This window comes from Barbus barbus, assembly GCF_936440315.1.
Source record: "Barbus barbus genome assembly, chromosome: 37".
Taxonomy (NCBI): Eukaryota; Metazoa; Chordata; class Actinopteri; order Cypriniformes; family Cyprinidae; genus Barbus; species Barbus barbus.
In genome coordinates, this window is record NC_136715.1 from 15,826,812 (window position 1) to 15,846,662 (window position 19,851).

Consider the following 19,851-nt stretch of genomic DNA (forward strand, 5'->3'; position numbering starts at 1 on the left):
AGTAGGACCAAAATGAGGTCAAAATAACAGCCATTCACACCAGGTAGCTCAACTAACACTATGTCATTCCAGGAATGAATCAACTACTTTTGTCTTGTGCCAGATATTAAAGAGCTTTCTGTCGCATGTTGTTCTTCTGCACAGTCACCTTTTCATGTGTTGAGTGAAAATCATGAGTTCTACCTTTTCAATATTTTGCTGTAGACCAAATCGTACAAGCATTAATTTTTTTTTGTTGTGCAAACCTACATGACCTGAAAGTTGAATGAACATACACAGAGGTCTTTTCTTAAAATGCTTTTCTGGCCCAGTAATGTTTATTCTCTTTCTGTAAAGTTATGTTGTTGAAGTGAGGACATACTAATTCCCTCTGATCCCTAACCACCCTATCCATACTAGGGCTGCAGAGAACAAAGTACGCCTGATGCATTTCTCTTTTTATGCATTCACATCATTCTTTTTAAGGCAGAGAGGAAGGCTCAGTCTCTTATTCATCTGATAACCCGAGAGGAGGAGTTCTCACTGGATTTTTAAAAAGCTGTCGACTCCGTGGGTAGTGTATTGAATCTCTTTTCCTTCACCTTTTGAACTGCCAAGATAAAGTAGTCTTTGTTCTCTCCTCCTCTTTATTTTCCAGACATGTTGGCAAAGTGCTAGAGAAGAACCTAGTGCAGTTAAACAGTCTCTACCTCCCACACGCATCCATCTTGAATACATTTCGCAGGCCAAGTTATCCTCCGCTTGACCCGCTAACTAGCCTATTTCCTTTTTGTGCAGCGCTTGAGAATTATAATAAGAAAGACCATCAAAATGTGTATATATACTGTTTTATTTTTTGAACATTATCATCATAGTTTTTATTTCATTATCCCTTCATTCTTTTAAAATGATCACCTCTGAATGTACACATACTGCAAACTGTCAAAAATATACAAACGAATGCAGGCTTGTGCTATACTCTGGTCAAATGTCTAAAAAACAGTGGCACTGGGGAAGAGAGAGAAAATTAAAGAGAAAAAAGACATTGAAAGTGTAAAGACATGCACAGTATATGTCTGAGCACCACATTGACTGAGCTGCTCGGTGCATGAGAGGGCTCTCTGTAACAGAATATTTCATAATTGGACAGTAGTCCAAAAGGCTGTCCCTTTGTAAAACAAAATGAAAGAAAATAAAAAAGAAAACACCAAGAATGGTACTGTTAGGCACATAATCGTTTTCTTTATACATAGTTGTCAATCTCTGTAGAACTGCTAGCAGATTTATAAAAAGGGTCATAAAAGAAACCAAAATTATGCTTTGATGGAAAGAAACAAAATCATTCTTCTGCTATTGAGAGTTGTAAAAATGTTCAACCATGAGAAAACACCGGATTTAAAATCAATAATTTAGTATCCAGGGTCTGCACAGTCCTTGGATGAAGGCTCGTGTCGACAGTGGGTTCTGGGAGTGGCACACTTCATAGCCGACCTATCAGATGCTGAGGTCTTTAGAGCTCTCTTTGTAGGCATTCCTCCTTGGCTCAGGTACACTGTTGTTAGCTCTACTGTAATTGGGTCTGAGCGTGCTATAATAATCACTCAGCTGGGATTCGACTTCCTCTTCCTCCTCATCGCGGTACCCTCTGATGGGAGACAGGTCTCGACCTAGACTCCTCGTCCGGTACGAGTTTGAAACTGGAGACTCGTCTCTCCGGTATCCGTTCTGTCTTCCCCCACTTCTCACAGGGGAGCGGCCCCTCAACAACGAGTTGTAGTTCTGGAAGGCTGAATCTGAGTCGGGTGTCCGAATGCGAGGAAAGGTGCCGTCTCGAGAAGCCCCGCGGAGAAGGGTCGAGTCGCGATAGGCTCGCTCTATAGGGGAAAGGTCGTCAAGGTAGCTGGGTGGCTCTCTTGGTAGGGTGTCTTCCAGATCGAGCCGGTCCAGGGACGCTGTCAAATGTGGAATGCTCTCGGATCGGGATGGAGGCTTTGGAGCAGGAGGCTCTTTTAAGGTTGTATCCAGCCCCCTGTCGAAGTCACCGTTGTAGGGTTTATCTGAGGAAGCCACAGGACGTCTCGAAGGAGACTGGTATCTGGATCTTTGAGGGGAACGGTAGGGGGATCTACGGCGGTAAGGAGAGCTGCGGCGATAGCCGGATTTTTGGGGTGATTGCTGAGGTGAACTATGTCTGCGAGGAGAAGAGTGGAGATGGTGGCGTTTATCCGGTGAGCGGCCATGTCTCTGGTCGTATCGACTGTCCAAGGTGTTCTCAGCGCTCCGAGCTCTGCGCCTCTCTGGGGAGCGGTGCTTCCGGTGGTGATGGTGGTTTTGGTTGTGACTGTGGTGGTGGTGGTGGTGATGGTGTGAGTCATCTTTGCTGGACCTCTTCTTGTCGCCCTTCCTCTTGTGAGGCTTTGAGGTTCCACTGTCCTTGCTGTGCCCTTTGCTCCTGCTCTTCTTTTCAGGGGAGCGGTGTCTGTGGTTGTTGTGGCGGTGGTTTGACCGGTGGCCGTGCTCCTGTTGGCCCGACTCCCGCGCCCTCCTATCGTCATTTCGTGATGATTTGTGAAGGTCTGGTGGATAGCTGGACTCCGATGGTGGGTGGGGCCGACTTTCGAAAGGAGCTGTGTTCACTTCCGAAACAGTTTGTGCACCGGCACCGAGGCCGTTACCGTTGTTGATGCCGTCTGTAAGATATGAGTAATTATGGGTGAATTCAGTTGTCACATACTGGCTGAACAAGTATCATGTTTGTGATGAACTGTGAATGTGTCTTGTCTTTATTACTACTATATTTTCTAAGCTCTTACTGATTAAGTTGTTACCATGACTAGACTACCTTGCCCCCATTATGTACGTTTACATGCACTTTAAAAGTCACACTTGAAAAACAACAGTCAAGGCTGGAATCCACTACATGACTTTCGCCCAGATTTTTGCAGTCTGGAGGATTCAACACTTGTTGAGAAACGCCAAAGCCAGTCTGTGGATTCGACTTCAGATGGACTTGACAGATTTCACAGAATGAACAATGATTGGCACAGACTCCGATTTTTTAGCTTCAGATTATAATTCCATCCACTTAGAGGAAATCAAACGGCATTCAATGTTTTAAGCAAATTTTAAAAGATATTGTTTTCATTTGTCATTTATCTCCTAGCAACAAGCTGCATGTTTCTATGTGGGTTTGTTCTGTTCTGCAAGTCTGGTAGCATGATCAGTCACTCAGTCTGTGATGGTCAGGTTTTTTTGGAGCCATTTTCAGCAAGTCCGCAAGTGCATGAGGCCTAGCATTTCAAAAATCTACTCTGATTTTTTTTGTAGTGTAGTGTATTCCAGCTTTTAGTTCTTTTATATAGAAGTCTGACTATTCCCCAATACTTATATATTAACGTATATTACTTATACGTTAATTAATGCATTACAACTGACCTTAGCACTGTGCTTCGAAAAGCAGAGGTGATGTGTGACCTTTTTTTTTTCCAAAAGATGTGCCATGTACTGAATACGTGGACAGAGAAATGATAACTAAGCAAAAATCTGCCTTAACTGTGCATGTTAACGTACTTACTGATTCTGCTCCTACACTGAATGTGTTCAATCAACAATTAAGAATAGTTTTAGTGCTGATGCAAATGATGAACTCATGCATTTGATGCTTTTAAAATGCTGTTCAAAAGTTTAATATCCAAACATAATGGCCTGTTTTGTGATAGACGTCTATATGATTAGAAAAATGGATGTAACAAACCTGAGGCAAAACTTGCAGACAAACATGTCTGTTCCCACGACTCTTTTCTGAAGTTCAACTAACATTCTACATGTAGAAGCACTTTTGAGCTAATTTTTGTTTTTGTGAGAGAAACCTAGCATGATGAAGTTAGACAGGGATCCAAAGAGTCAAAGAAGATTTACCTGTACCAGTTAATGGCTTTGGTGGGTGGCAAACGTCGATGAAAAAAAAAAAAAGAAACGCATGACAAAAAAAAAATAAAACAACACCCACTAATAAGAAAATAAAATTGCATTCACTTATGAGGTTTTCATCTCATCTGTGGGGATGTCGGCAAACTTTAAATGCAAGAATGAACCCACTCATTCAGGTCACAATGTCAGGAATGGCCACAGCACTGGCAATGCATTCTGTGTAAATGAACTTGCAAGGGACAGTACAGTTGAGTGGAAGCCACAGCACAGAAAACTGCCAGATATGTGATGAGACGGAACACGGGATCTACAAACCGTGGTCTGATTTTGGTAGAAAGCAGGCTCTCCTGTCTTTTCAGATCTCATACAAGCAGCGACTTGGGGAGCAACCATCGCTAGGGGTGGAAGGAAGAGCCCAGAACAACAGAAAATAATAGATTAAAAAAAAAAAAAAAAAAGAAGAGAGAGAAGCAGAGTATTTAGATCCCTTAAACAGCAGTCGTGAGAGAGTTATGCTCTTTTGCAATGGAAACAGTGTTTATTTTATCAATTACTCAAAGATAGAGATTGTCCATAAAACGCCCCCACCCTTGAGTGAAAAAAAATAAAAAATCAACAGTAACAGAGAGAGCCGGAACCAAACGCGCACGCACACACACGCACACACACACACACACACACTCACTCACTCACCCTCACCCAGCAGCAAACCAACACAAAGACAGTGAGATGTGGATGCCGTAACAAGCTTATGTGCACAAACACACACACCATATGGAGCAGTTTACATTGCAAACAGAAAGAAAACAAAAGTGGTGAGACGTGGAAGAGAAAAATGAGAAAAACAAGTACAAAATGGTATAAAAATATACAACCTCACAGAGATATCATGTTGATGCAGGAAAGGACACATTATATCACATTCTGAACTTGACAAAATACATGAATGAGCATCTTTAAATGGTCAAAACCGAAAAAAAAACAAAAGCATAAAAAATAACTGTGGCAAACTAGTACGTGAATTTTCCATAAATATTATGGAAATTGACAAGGAAAAAAACATATTTAGATATTCACTGACATCATGCGGCACTGACATTATGCTCAATAAGTGAGTTGCTTTCTGTCTGTAAATTAAAGGATGTAACGTCCGATAATAATCTGTTAGAAACAACAACAAAACAAAAAATCGATAATGGAATGTGGAGTTCTAGAACCATCTGCACAGTTTGCAAAGAAGCAGTTGACATGTACAACGTGCATTAAAAGATTTGTGAATGTGGAATACAGTATTGTGAGCTTTTACCGAAACCGCTAATGATAACAGAATGCATTGTAGTCATGGAATCTCCTTAAAGACCCTTCTCAGTAGCTTACATTCACCTTCAATAAATATCATAAATATGTTACAACTCACTGACATCATCATGCCGCCCCAACAGGGGGCATGACGGAGTTTATCATATTTTTTTCCTCTGAAAAACAATAAACGTATATCCAGTTTTAGAAACGTTAATATTTCTGCTTCCTCGCTTTGCGTCTTTTTTTTGTTTTATTTTATTCTTGTGAAGTATGACAAAAAGCATGTGCCACAACCACCACCCAAAAGCCACATATCCCATAGTCCCCTAGGCTAGCCCAGTGCACAGAGGCAAGGGGGGGCAACAGCAGCGAGTGGAAGACCCATCACCCAGGAGGAGGTCAGAGGAGAGGGCCAGTGCGCAGAAAAGAAGAGGTGGTGGTGTTGCCGACCCCCGTGGGGGAACTCCTCAAGGGGTGAAGACAGGGGAGAAGGGGATGTTCTCGTAGATTGACCCACCATATTCTGGCACAGAGCCGTCCCCCCTCCTTAGGACCAGGTGGACTTTTCGGCCACCGTTTTTGATCAGTTCAATGGCACGGGCGTGTTTCATGCCCTTGGTGCTCTCCCCATTGATCTCCAGGATCTCATCTCCAACCTAGAGAGATAAAGAGAGAGAGAGAGGATGTGGAGAGCATTAAAATAAGGCAGTGGAACCTATATTTAGCAGTGACATCCAGTAAACTCCGGCATGCATAGAGAAAGCTAAAGATGAAGAGGAAGGTAGAATTTCCTTTGTGCTATTTTCCTCTCTGCCTCTGGTTAGCTGTCAGAGCTTATCGTCATGGGAATATCGTTTCCACAAAAATGGGTCTTCGGCTGACAACTCGCTGTGCTTCACAGAGTCCCTGCGCTACTATCCTCTCATCTAACTTGCAGAGCTTAGCATAGCGGCTCTGCATTTCATTTCTTAGCATTGGAGCTAACAGACAGCTAATTTCTCTAATCTTATTTACTTTAAAAATCCACAGTTTAAGAACACTTCCAAGATGACTATGGCTATAGAAAATTAAATGTGATGCTCTGATTATAGAATTTGTTTTGTGGGTTGCTCTGACTGAGGACAGCAGAAACAATGGTAATTGCAAATAATGAGATGCAACTAACCATGCATAATTAAGAGAGCAAAATATAAACTAAATGATCAACATTTAATTAAATAATTTCAATTGATTTCATACTTTAATAGTTAAAATGAGAGCTATTAAAAACATGATAAATAATGCCCACTTATTTATTATTACAAATAATTATGGGGCATCCATTTACGTGATATGAATATAAGATGAAAATAATATCCATATCACTGGGGATAATATAATATAATTTTTATAATGATTGTGTGTGTGTGTGTGTGTGTGTGTGTGTGTGTGTGTGTGTGTGTGTGTGTGTGTGTGTGTGTGTATGTATGTATGTATGTATGTATGTATGTATGTGTGTATATATATACACACACATATATATATATACCTCAATTCATCATTTAAATTAAGAAGAGTTTAAGACCACTCATATTAATAACCGCTACCTATCATAACTAATCCTTGAGCTATTCCTTTTAGGTGATATAATGAATAAATCCAGATCACTCAGTTTCAGATTCAAGTATGATTAAATCTGAATATGTGTGTCCTCATTCACAGCTGCACATACCCTCATCTTTCCGTTTCGCACGGCTGCTCCGTCCTCTGCTAGTCTCAGCACATACAGGTCCATGTTGTACTCTCGACCCCCTCTAAGGCTGAAACCAAAGCCTTTATTGTCCCTCTCCAGATCGACAGAGTAGAACTCAGCATCCTAAAACAAATACAAGCCAAGGTCAGTGATGAATTTATAATTGTGGATTTTTTCCCCCATCTAGGCTCCCATTTCAGCAGAGGAAATGAAAGCCTCCTGCAGGAAAGTCACATGTATTGGATGCATCAGAGGAATAGCTTAAATAATTGATCTGATTCTGATGATATCAAAATACCACTTTAGAATCAGGGAACGTCAAGTGTAAAATGAGTCATTACGTGCATTTCTCAAATTTGCTTTGGTGTTTCAAACATTTAGCCTCGTTTTGTTTTTGACAGTTTGTCTAACTACTGGCATGCCCTCTCGCAGAGGCCCAAACATCTAAAGGAGAGGGCAGCGTGAGGAACGGAGTGAGCGATGTACCTGATTTGAAGGTTGTGTTGGAGCTGGAGGAGGTGGAGCTTTGAACTCAAAAGACTCCTGTTTTGGTTTGGTGTTGTTTCTGGGGTAAAAGGCAGTGACAAAACATTTGTCAAATTATGAACACTGACAAAGTAGCCAGAAAAAGATTTAAATTAAAATAAAAAAATCTCAATGTCAGTGCATAAAGGCGACATTGGTTAAAACACGGTTTCAAAAGTAATATTGTGAAATATAATTACAATTTAAAATAACTCTTTTGTATATCTATTGTAATATTTTAAAATATTTAAATATTTACATTTTAAATGCAATTTATTCCTTTTTTATCAATTTACTGCATCCTTGCTGAACAAAACCATTGATTTTATTTTCAAAGAATGATCAAAAAATACTTTCGGAACCAGTAAAAATGGCTCATAAAAGTGAAGTTAGTTTTCAGAAATGCTCTAGTATCACTTGGTTTGATATTTTGTTATGAAATGAAGTTTATTAATTTCTAACTGTGACTTCAATGTACAAAATACATTTTGGAGCCAGTGTACATTTTTAATGGAATGGTCTGACGTGATTTGTCTTTCATTAATAAATAATGAGCAACCATTAAAAATGTGACATGAATTAAATGACTTCCAGCTCAGTGTGGCTGTATGGTATGGGTGTTGAGTTCAGGTGTGTGGTGCGTACCTTGGCTCAGGTGCAGTTTGCTGTTGAGGTGTGTGTGTGGTAGTTATGGTTGCAATCTTTTCAGCGTTGGTCAGCAGTGATGCATTAGAGGACTCTGCGGGAGGAACATCACACATGTTAAGGAAGATAGAGAAGCCTCCACATTATTACCCATAATGCATCTGCAGTGTGTAAGTGTACCCTGTGGACCAAGTATCAGAGGCCCATTTTCTATACATCAAAACATTAGCACTAGTGCACCGTGTAAGCGTACTCCAGCTGGGCAGCAGGAAAAACAGCACATTTATCATTCTGGCTGTAGCTTTCGTCTCACAGATTACATTATAGCCTAATGCCTGAAAACCATGCAGAGCCTAACATCCAATTCCCCTCGTCCGTCTGTAATCACAGATCACAATCTACCCTCATATTAGCAATTACAACAGCTTGTGCTGAAGGGACAATTCATCCAGAAATGAATATTCTCCAGCATGTATTCATTCTTACATATACACATATATATATATATATATATGTGTATGTGTGTATATATATGTTTTTTTTTTTTTTTGAAGATCAGATTTAATGATAGATAGATAGATAGATAGATAGATAGATAGATAGATAGATAGATAGATAGATAGATAGATAGATAGATAGATAGATAGATAGATAGATAGATAGATAGATAGATAGATAGATAGATAGATAGATAGATAGATAGGAGTTATAGTTTTGTTTTTGAAAGAAATCTCTAATGCTCACCAAGCCTGCATTCATTTGATCAAAAATACAGTAAAATGGTAATATTCTTGAAATATTATAGCAATTTTAAAAAACTGTTATTTGTTTGAATATATTTTATAATTTAACTTTTTTCCTATGATGGCAAAGCTGAATTTTGAGGAGCCTTTACTGCAGGGGCTTCAGTGTCACACGATCCTTCAGAAATGTTTATAATTTTTAATTATTATCAGTTAAAAAAAAAAAGTTTTTGCTGCTTAATATTTTTGTGCAAACTATGATACATTTTTTTCAGAATTCTTTGTTGAATGGAACATTCAAAAACAGCATTTAGTTTAAAAATAAATCTTTTATACATTATAGACATCTTTAAATGTCACTTTTTATCAATTTAGTGCATTCTTGCTGAAGAAAAGTATTAATTTCTTTTTTTTTTTATTGTAGTGCATAATGGTTTCCACAAAAATATTAAGAAATATAAATTAAAATATAAGAAATACTTCCTGAGTACCAAACCAGCATATTAGAATGATTTCTGAGCAGCCTGAACATCTATTATAACATCTCCTTTTGTCCATTTTTGTGTGAACTTTTACTTTAATTGATCTTGGATCATTTGCTTTGACCGCATCAGCCTAACTCTTAAGTCAGCTGTCACCAATGAAATGTGGGCTGCTGTTGCTTGCGCTCAAAGCTGCTTTAATTCCGCCCCACTGGGCAGTCACTGTGGGAGAGAGGGGGAACTTTGATGAGTGCACAGCCCGTGAATCCCACCATCTTAAAATAGCCCTTCCCCATCACTCTGTTGGGAACAGACTTGCCGTTCTCTCTTTCCTCATCTCATGGTTTTATCTTATTTTATCCCTCTTTTCTCCACTCAGAAAGTACAAGAAATGCATAAATGATAAATTATGCATAAATTAAGCAAAGAAACCAGAAAAAATGCTACAGTTTAGTAACTGCAGTAAAGTAACATCCAGGGAAGCCAAAAAAACAAACAAATAAAAACCCCACAACGAACCATCTTCGCCTTCTTGTAAACACAACCAGACATACACACCCACAGTCTGTCAATTTTGGAAATTCCCATAGTATGCCAGCACTCTCCTCCTCTCTGATTAAAGTGTATGAAGAATTCTCAGACAGACCCCAGTGTATTTGGCATCACGTATTAGAGTAAAGCCGAGACTTCACTGGAAACAGCTTTCTCATTATTGCATGCCGCCTTCCCTCTGAGGAAAACACTCATTGGCACATGTTCTGTTATACCACAGGCCAACACTAATGTTTCAGTTGTGTTTCAGTGTCAGTTCTGGCTCACTTTGTAGGTAAGATAAGACTTGATCAAAGAAAATAAAATGCTAAGTACAACTAACTGATATAGGTTTATTTTTTAGTGTGAAAAGGGACCTGGGTCCAAACCAAATTTAAAATATTGAACTTGACAGCCAGTTATCATCATGCATTTTTCTTGTATGGAAAAAGGCAGCTCTGACATTTTGTCCAAACTAAAAAATAAAATAAAAATAAGAGTATGAAGCAAAATGAATGCTTGAATGGGTAGATCATGACAGCTGCAAATTATTTGCAGATTTGAAGTGCAACTTGATACACCTGTGGAAAGTGTGATTAAATTTAAGCATGTGTATATGTGGTTTCTGTCACTTTAAATAAATACCTTTTTTAAATCAACAACAACTATGCAACTTACAGAGTACAACAATAAGTGGGGCCGAATAGTAATATCGGTAACACTTTACAATAAAGTGTCATTTGTTAACATTAGTTAATGTATTAACTAACATGAACAACACATTTATTACACTATTTATTAAACTTAGTTAATGTAAGTTAATAAAAATACAGCCATTCATTGTTCAATGTTATATTCATGGTGCATTATCCAATGTTAACGAACACAACTTGTGATTTAGTAAATGCTGAATTTAACGAACTAAGAATGAACAATACTTCTACAGCATTTATTCATCTTAGTTTATGTTAACTAATGAAACTTAATGTAATGTAAAGTGTTACGGTAATATCTATAAAAATAGAAAAATATTTTTCTATAAATAAACACGTTTTACTTATAATTACTATTCAGTTCTGACTTAATTTTTTCAAAGCTAAAATTTTTCCTAAAACACTTGCCACTAAAATCTCCAGGGAAACATTCAAATGTCTATGACGCTTCTGCACGACTGTGTCTGTTCCCCGATCAACCTTGTTGGTGCGCCATCTGTCATTATTACAACAGCACAATAAGAAGGCGTTCTGCCTCTAAGGTTAAGAGCATGTTGAATATGTATTGTGTTGATCCCCTCGCAGGTTCCTGTTCATTATTCTTCTTCTAATAATGCTGAATGTATCATCTTTATTATTACTGTGAGGCTCACTAGAGCAGTATGCTGAGAAGCCGTGCTGTTACACATACTGCACACACCCAGATGCACAAATATGCTCTCACTTCAGCGAGCGAAGGGAAAGAGAATGAGAGAGAGAGAGAGAGCGAGAGAGAGAGAGAGAGAGAGAGAGAGAGAGAGAGAGAGAGAGAGAGGGGGGAACTGACCGTCTCCTGGAATGATCCGCAGCGTCACCGTGTTTCCAGCCTCTTTGATCAGGTTGACGATATCCGAGTGGGACTTATTGGTGATGGAGCAGCCGTTTACAGCCAGGATCCGGTCTCCGACTTTTAGTTTCCCACAGCGGTCAGCTGGGCTTCCCTCAATGATGCGACCTATTTTATGAGGCATTGCCACACATGCATTTCCAGCTTTTGGCCAACAGTGATTGAGCATGTATGAGTTTTAATTAAGATGATTATTTTTGGTGGGGATGGAGAAAGGGAAACAGAAAGAGAGAAAAAGGAAAGAGAGAATGTGTAGGGGTTAATATACCAAGCCACCAAGCCAAAGTGCCAACATTTTTCATAGAATGCCCACAGAATGTGCCCTGCAAGCAAAACACACCTTGTGACAGACAAAAGCATGTTACTGAATAGACAGCAAAGTTTTGGGGGTAGGGCAATAGCAAGAATAGGGAATCTGCTGAATTTGGCACTATTAATAGGCATTTGCATGCTACAGTAGATCACCTTGAACATAATTTCTGTAGCACTCTTCAGATCCTGTGAATAATCACCACCACTTTTGAATTATTCATTACGTGAAATAGTGTAAACTCTTGAAATTCCCTCAAAGCACTGCATTGTGATGAATTATGAAAAACGACTGGGTACGTATTAGGACTATTCAAGTTTGCACTTTGTGGTTCCCTTTAGCATGACAGGTGATGTTAGCCATTTTGCTCATTTTTGCTGAATTCATTCACAAAAATATGGCAACAAAAACAAACAAAGGACCATTTGAAGAGAACATTTTGCATAAAAAAAGGTTTAAGAGATGTGTTTTTTAAAAGCTGAGCAACACGAGTGCTGTGGTTTCATAGCCAGAAAGAAATAAAAAATTGTAAATACAGCAGACTGGCCCTAAAACACTTTTTTATTGTGATGAATCAGGGCTCAGCATCCTTTTTTTATATTTGACCTTTTAGTTAACCCATTTTTAGGTGTCACTCCCTGCAAAATATATGTTTGATCAATCTAAATGCTGTGATGGCATGTTAGCACAACTATAAAATATTAATTCAACCTGTCCCGCTTGTCACACCGCTATGAAGATGATTTGTTGTTTGATTGTAATACTAATGACTGAACTCTGTTTATGCTCTGAGGTCCTCGTTCACCGTGACTCTAGCACTGCATTTCATCACAGCAGTAAACTAGTGCCAAGCACTGCTTCCTCGCTGTTATTCCTCTCACACACGGATCTGTCATTCTGCTCTTCCATCACAATGCTCTGAACAAAACTCCCATATGGAGTAATCACCGAGCCTGCTGGATCCAGTTCTCACTTACATGAAGGCTGCCAACGGCACTATTGTGCGTTTAAAGAGTGGAAGAGTTCTGATGAACACGGTGAAGAAAGATCTGAGTCTCTAAACATGGTATGTCATACTTGATTTGCTTTTTTACTAACTTGATCTCTCTATCAATTACAATTGTTTAAAAATACTGTTGGCAAGTGCTGCTGGCAATTGCTAACACTAAGCAGTGAGACATGAACAACCTAAATGCTGTTTCACTAACTCCATAACTCTCTAACTCTCTGTTTCACTAACTCTCTAACCATTAGGCCACGGGAAGTCGTGGCCTAATGTTAGAGAGTCGGACTCGTAATCCAAAGGTTGTGGGTTCGAGTCTCGGGCCGGCAGGGATTGTAGGTGGGGGGAGTGAATGTCCAGTGCTCTCTCCACCCTCAATACCACGACTGAGGTGCCCTTGAGCAAGACACCGAACCCCCAACTGCTCCCCGGGCGCCGCAGCATAAATGGCTGCCCACTGCTCCGGGTGTGTGTTCACGGTGTGTGTGTGTGTTCACTGCTGTGTGTGTGTGCACGCTGGATGGGTTAAGCTTGGCAGTATGTCACTTCACTTCACTTCATCATCATCATCATCTGTTTCCTAACAGCCATCTGGTGTAATGGAGACAGGTCTGGTTTTAGGAAGTAGAACAGAAACAGAGCCCCACGCAGAGAGGGTGGATATCGACCCCTTCTTCAGGCAGACACTGCAAACACTTCCTTTCGCAATAAGAAAATCGCAAGACATGCAGATTGGCATAAGGAGAATACGAAGAACCCACACCCACCAAAAATGAAAAACCACAACCAAAGTGCCATTCAGAGGCAAAAAGCTCCCAGAAAAATGTGAATCTCTCAGTCATTTTCTCTTTTTATAATATGAAAGATGTGAATATGCAAATATAGGATTACTTTCTTTTTTCCCATTTATGCATTTGACAGACAATTTTATCCTAAGTGATTTATAGTGCTTTCAAATCGCACATTTCATAATTTTAAATGTTTTCTGGGATCAAACTCAAAACGCAGGCATTGCTAGTGTCATGTTCCACCAACTGAGCTACAAAACACTTTTTTTTTTTACTAAATTGATAGGCAGTGTCAGACAAAATCTGCAGACTCAATTTTATGTGCTGATTTTGGAAAAAAATAATAAAACCTGCAGAATGGACCCTTTTTATAGATGGTGATTACACGTTTCCACAGTTATTAAAATCGTAAATCTAGCAAAAAATTTTATATTTTAATTTTTTTTAAATGTAATATTCATTTACAACACTTATACTTTGTGTTTTATTGGCTTGGTATTAAATTACAGAAAACTGGTTAATGTTGTCGCATGAGTGTTTCCCATACAAAGTCTCAGAGAGTGACAGCAAATTTGACCTTTTGTTTCTTTTTATCAGTGTAATCACTCTCAATATTTTTTCATAATTTTAAAATGTCATAAAAACTCTGTCCTGGATTTTTCTTTCGCTGTTGTGGCAAATGGGAATACAAAAAAATATATCTGTGGTAGTTTCCATTTACCATTTAAATAAATTTATCCAAATATGACGACTTCTGCTTCTGAGAACCTCGGAAATGTGAAAAGGGTGCATTCTGATTATTTAATATAAATGTAGACTAAAGAATAAAATAAATTTGAAACAATTAAATGTATTGCATAAAATAAATTGTATTAATTAATAAAAAACTACCCGAGTAATCTTACCGAAAGTGGTGCCCGCTTCAGGCCTAGACACTGACGACACAATGACAAATCCGAATCCCTCGTTCTCCCCACGCTGGATCTCCACATCGTAAGGCTGGATGGCATTGGGGACCACTGTGTTGTTGCTGCCGCCCCCGCCTCCGCTGCCGATGCCGCTGGTGGAGCCCGAGCCGGAGCCGGAGCTGACCGTGTTGAGAGAGTTCTGGCTGCCCTGCGGCGTGCGCTTCTCCTCGGTCAGAGATGGGGCCTGTGTGCTGCTGTGGTGAGAGGAGGCTGGGGAAGGAGGCATCTCACCATCCACCTTTGCCACTGAAGAGGAAGAGGGTTGGGGGAGGGTTAGGAAGGTTACTCTGAGATATTTATGCTTTGCAAGTCAAGGAGAAACCAGCTCCTCGTCAACAAGCTCGTCAGGCAAAGGCTTGGACTCAATCACGTTTATGAACTACACACCAAACATGCTTCTGAATCGCTTGAACAGGACATTTAATTACATTAAGCAGCTGATCTCAGATCATTAAAAATTAAGTAATCGCCATTTCCCTGGAAGTATGAAATATCTTGCCCTGTTCTCTTACAATGGTTAGACTGGGACTTGTATTCAGGTAGGTGATCTTGGAGGAGTGAAAAAGGGTAACTTATTCTTGGAGACCCGACATATGGGCCTCAGAGGCCTGCACAGATTAATTAGCCAGAGTCAGCAGGCGTACCCTCATTATCATCTGCCATGAACTCTCATTTAAATAAAGTCTGTCTGACAGGAATGGATAATCAGAGCGCAAAATCCTGCATAATTTACAATTCCACTAGTCATGCTGGTCATTACATTCAGGTTGTGGAGTGCAATAAGTGCACATTTAAGCTGCAATTGACACTTCCTCTGGAATTAACTCTACCTAATGATATGTGTGACATATGACACTGATAGAAAAGCTTTGCAACTGCTCAAAGACATGCTGGAGTACTGATGATCTTTTCTAATCATAACAATTCCAGGATGCAAAATTAACATGCACAAAATACAGCATTTATTTGTACTTGGTGCTCAGAGGGTGCTCATTTTGTTAGAAAAAAAAATTTAATTAAATGAATAAAAAAATAAAAAAAATAAATAAAAAAATAAAAAGACAAAAAAGGTAGAAAAGTTTGGGATAAAAAAATATTTTAAATTAATATTTGGCAAAAATGCATTGAATTTTAAATAAATGCTGTTCTTTTGAACTTTCTATTCATTAAAGAATCCTAAAAAAGAACATTACATCATGCTTTCTACAAAAAAGATAATAAGAAATGGTTCTTGAGTAACCAATTACCACATTAGAATGATTTCTGAAGGATCATGTGACACTGAAGAGTAATGGCAACTGAAAATTCAGCTTTGCTATCAAAGAAATACTTTACATTTAAAAATATATTAAAATAGAGAACAGTTCTTTCAAATTGTAATAATATTTCATAAAATGTACTGTATTTTTGATCAAATAAATGAAGCATTGGTGACTTCTTTTAAAAACTTTTTAGTGTATAAAACAAAATAAATAAATGCACAAATAGTCAGTAAGTGAATAACTTTATAAGGAATGCATGGTTAGGTTAAATGCTAGAGAATGCTATTTTGAACTTTGCTCATATCCGTGACGTACAGTTCAAATGCATGATCCAAATCAATCCTGTTTTGTTTTTTTTCACAACTTCATGCGATGACACATACATTAAGCCATTGAAATAGAAATAGAAACAAAATAAAAAATGTGTCTTGACGTTTTTGTGATTGACTTTGGATTATCTCATCATTATCTCTGCAGGTGACACATTGACCTGTCTGCAACAGTGCAAGAAAAATAGCTAAAATAATTCTGTTTTCATAGGGACAAAATACATTTTTCAATAAAAATGTAAAACACAGTTTCACGACTAGTAATAAATATTTATAGCTTGTATTTTTTCTCAACAATAATCATATTTTGGAGCCTGCTTACATCCATATCCAGTCTTGCGCCTCACAGTCAGGTTGACGTGACCCTGTTTTGCGGCTTGTTGCATGAGTTGAACAACCAGCTGATGAGATTTTCCCACAACAGCCGTTCCATCCACACAAATAAGCTCATCTCCTGATCGCAGACGTCCATCTTCATCGGCAGCTCCATATTTCACAATGTGGCCAATATAAATCTGTACAGCCAGGAGAGACAGACACAGAAAGACAGTTAACAAGAAAAAATCCTCACAACTCACAAATCTGTCTTGGCCAAAGTGAACATCACTCCTCGAGGTTCATCACTTTTCAAACTCAGGGTGTCAGTGTCGTGTCAAGGGGATTCACTTTACTGAAACACTGACATTTCTGCTTATTTTATAACTAATTGTTGTGAAATGTTCTCCAAACAGTAAAACCACTATGGAATTTTTACACCCCATTACCAGTCGAAAAGAGCAGTATTGCAGGCATCTCTGTATTTCATCCTTTAAGGACAAGACCCTGAAAAACCGTCTCATCAGTTCAAAGATGTAACATGGCCTCATTAAAAGGAAGAACTGGTGGTCTGAGATATATTTTCTGACTGATCGAGGCTGCACTGGACAGATCAAAGCTTTTGTCAACCTACACACACACGGCGGATGCTTTCACTGGGCACAAGTTTTGCCAAAAGCTGAGTGTTTGTAATGCACTGGGCACATTTCACACAGAAATGGGTTTCATGCACAAGCTGTGGAGACTGAATCAGAACTCAGCCAAGCTTGGACTATTACATTTGGCAAATCTTCAAAGGGTCTATATTTGTTGGGCGCATTTGGAACTGTCAAACAGCACAAGTGTATTTCTGTCTAGCATTATAACTAATTAACAGTGGTGGATGAAGTACACAAATCAAGTACTTGAGTAAAAGTACAGATACGTATTATAAAATATTACTCCAGTAAAAGTAAAAGTGACTAGTACAATACTTGCAGAACTGCACAAATGAGGCCTGCACTCACCGGCTCGCCAGGTTCATTGCCTCCAAGGATCCTGAATCCAAAGCCGGTATCTTTTCTCCACAGGAAAATATCCTGCTCCTGGTAATCAGGTACTGAAAAGGAAGAAAAATGGCTTGAGACCATGATCAATTGACCTGCAGAATGACGCACAAGCTTTGATTTATGACCTAAACCTCCCACTTTCAAGAATGGCTGCCGGTTCAAGGTGGCAGAAAAGCGAACTGCGAAAAGCAAAAAGCGATCATTAAAATGTCACTTTAATGATTGCATCTCACATCTGGATTTTTTTCTAACTGGTTCACACCAATGAAGGTGTAATATAATGACTATTCTGCTCAAATGAATTCGCATGGCACAATCTGATTAACAGGTATTCCCATCTGGGAAAATGATAAGCACTGACACACGTGCTTAAATCTAGATTACAGATCAAGTGAAGCGAAAGACAGAATCCAGAGGTCTTTTGAAGCAGCTGTGCCCTTGAGCTTTACACCTGAGCACTGCCTCCACCACAACACTTCCACGTCAAATCAGTCAGGACGGGCAACAGCAGAGCTTCCCTCTCTTTTAGACTTGAAGCCCTGCAGACATCAGCAATCTGTCAGGTTTTACATTATTGACCCTGTAGCTCTCCAATGCATCACATGATGTTCTGTCAGGGGACATTTGTGCTGGTTAAGTAAGAGAGAGCTGGAAAGCGTGGCTCTGGTTTGAAATTTATGATGCAGGTTTCCCCAAGATCTTTTTTAAACAAGCTTACTTTTAAAAAGGGTCATCGGATGCCCATTTTGCACAAGTTGATATGATTCTTTAGGGTCTTAAAGGAACACTCCACTTTTTAAAAAATAGGCTCATTTTACAACTCCCCTAGAGTAGTCCCTAGCTAGGTAACTAGTTATGATATAGCTGGGAACTACTTTCAGGCGCTGCGTAATATCACTGTGCCTGCTGCACCCATTGTGTGGCAGCAAAGTTCATTGATTATTACACCGGAATGAGAGTATAGTTCCTAGACGTATCAGCCTAGAAAAATCACAACTTTTTATTTTCTGTCGGTCTTCGTACATGATGTAACTACAGAAGAGTCAAGCTTTAAAATGGGAAAATTATTGATAGTCTAAGGTCATTTTTGAGTGAGATGCTAATGGTCTAATCTGATTCAATGATCTATGCTAAACTAAGCTAAAAGTGCTACCACCAGACCCGGAGATCAGCTGAATGAATTCAAAAACGGTAAAACTCAACTGTTTTATTCGAGGGGAGTTGTAAAATGCCCGTTAAGTTGTAAAAAAGCCCATTTTCAAAAAAGTGGAGTGTTCCTTTAATTAAAAGTCTATAACATACTTTGGTTAAAATTTCTCAATGGTAGTGTAAAAAACATCTTTTTAAACCTGTCAAAATCAGCTCTGTTTTTATCAAGCCATTATAGTCCATGTTGCTATAACCCCAGGGGGTTAAATGCTAATGAGCTATGCTGACCCCGCCCCTCTCTTCCGTAGAGTGACGAGCAGACTGTAAACTACAGCCGTGAAACTGGCTAACTAGCAAATTATAAAAAAAAAAAAACTTATATTCACTTCAAAGCGAAAGTAAAGTTAATCCTCTGCGTCTTCAGCGGCTCAGATGTCGGGAGTACCTGACGACTGCTATATTCATTATTACATCCAACAAAGCACTTCAGTCGCTTAATCTGAGACATCTTGTCTTCCCCTCCACCGGAGTCAACACAATGGCGGACAGCTCTCAGCTCACTCAGGGCGGGTCTAAGGTAAGACGGGCTTGTCAATCAATTATCATGGGAGCGGTGAAAAGTGAATTTTGCATCCGATGACCCCTTCAAGAATGGGCTTCGGCTTGCGTAGGCTAACAACAAATGCTCTGCGTTCGTGAATCTACTGCAAAACTATTGTAATGCAGCTGGACGTGTGGAGCAGATGGCAGATACAAGGACCTCCGTCTCCAGTCTAATCAGATGCACAGCAATTTACTGTAACAGAGACAGGAAGTAGAATGGCTCCAGAGCCATTCAAAATGGCTGCTGTATGGGCAATTTTCCCATACTGTTCGATCTCCATTAAGCAGCAAGGACGGTTGTGGCAGACTCCGCAAATTGTGTATTATGGCAAAGACAGAACTTCAACTTGGATTCATTTGTGTTAAAGTCTCCCAATGCAGCTGCTCACAGCTCACTCATTGGACTGAATGTTTTCAAGCTGGTCCAAAAATGCCAATCAAATGGCAACGATTTACCTTTCAATCCGTTCAAGGACTGCAACAGTGTTGTTTGATTATGGAACTGACTACCATGAGCTGGTTTCTTTTAAGTGATTCAGAAACATAAACCAAAACTAGTGTAAATCTCAAACAAATGACTCTACTGATTTGGTTCTTGTTTAGTGAA

General features: G+C 39.2%; 1 protein-coding gene across 6 annotated transcripts in view; it reads right to left on the reverse strand.

Moving 5' to 3' along the window:
• Positions 1–237: 237 nt before the first annotated feature.
• Positions 238–19,851, reverse strand: part of LOC306856668 (membrane-associated guanylate kinase, WW and PDZ domain-containing protein 1-like) — a 157,575-nt gene continuing 137,961 nt past the window's right edge. For 3 of the 6 annotated variants that reach the window (XM_079396041.1, XM_079396040.1, XM_079396039.1), the window contains 9 exons: positions 17,451–17,542; positions 16,451–16,643; positions 14,475–14,783; positions 11,409–11,612; positions 8,114–8,207; positions 7,430–7,508; positions 6,923–7,066; positions 5,729–5,867; positions 238–2,669 (listed from right to left, as the gene is read on the reverse strand). In XM_079396041.1, coding sequence (XP_079252167.1) covers positions 1,474–2,669; positions 5,729–5,867; positions 6,923–7,066; positions 7,430–7,508; positions 8,114–8,207; positions 11,409–11,612; positions 14,475–14,783; positions 16,451–16,643; positions 17,451–17,542 — 2,450 coding nt within the window. In that variant the 3' untranslated portion in view covers positions 238–1,473. Of the gene's footprint in view, positions 2,670–4,423; positions 5,868–6,922; positions 7,067–7,429; positions 7,509–8,113; positions 8,208–11,408; positions 11,613–14,474; positions 14,784–16,450; positions 16,644–17,450; positions 17,543–19,851 lie in introns of those variants that run through there. The other 3 variants (XM_079396043.1, XM_079396042.1, XM_079396044.1) reach the window with 2 other exon arrangements.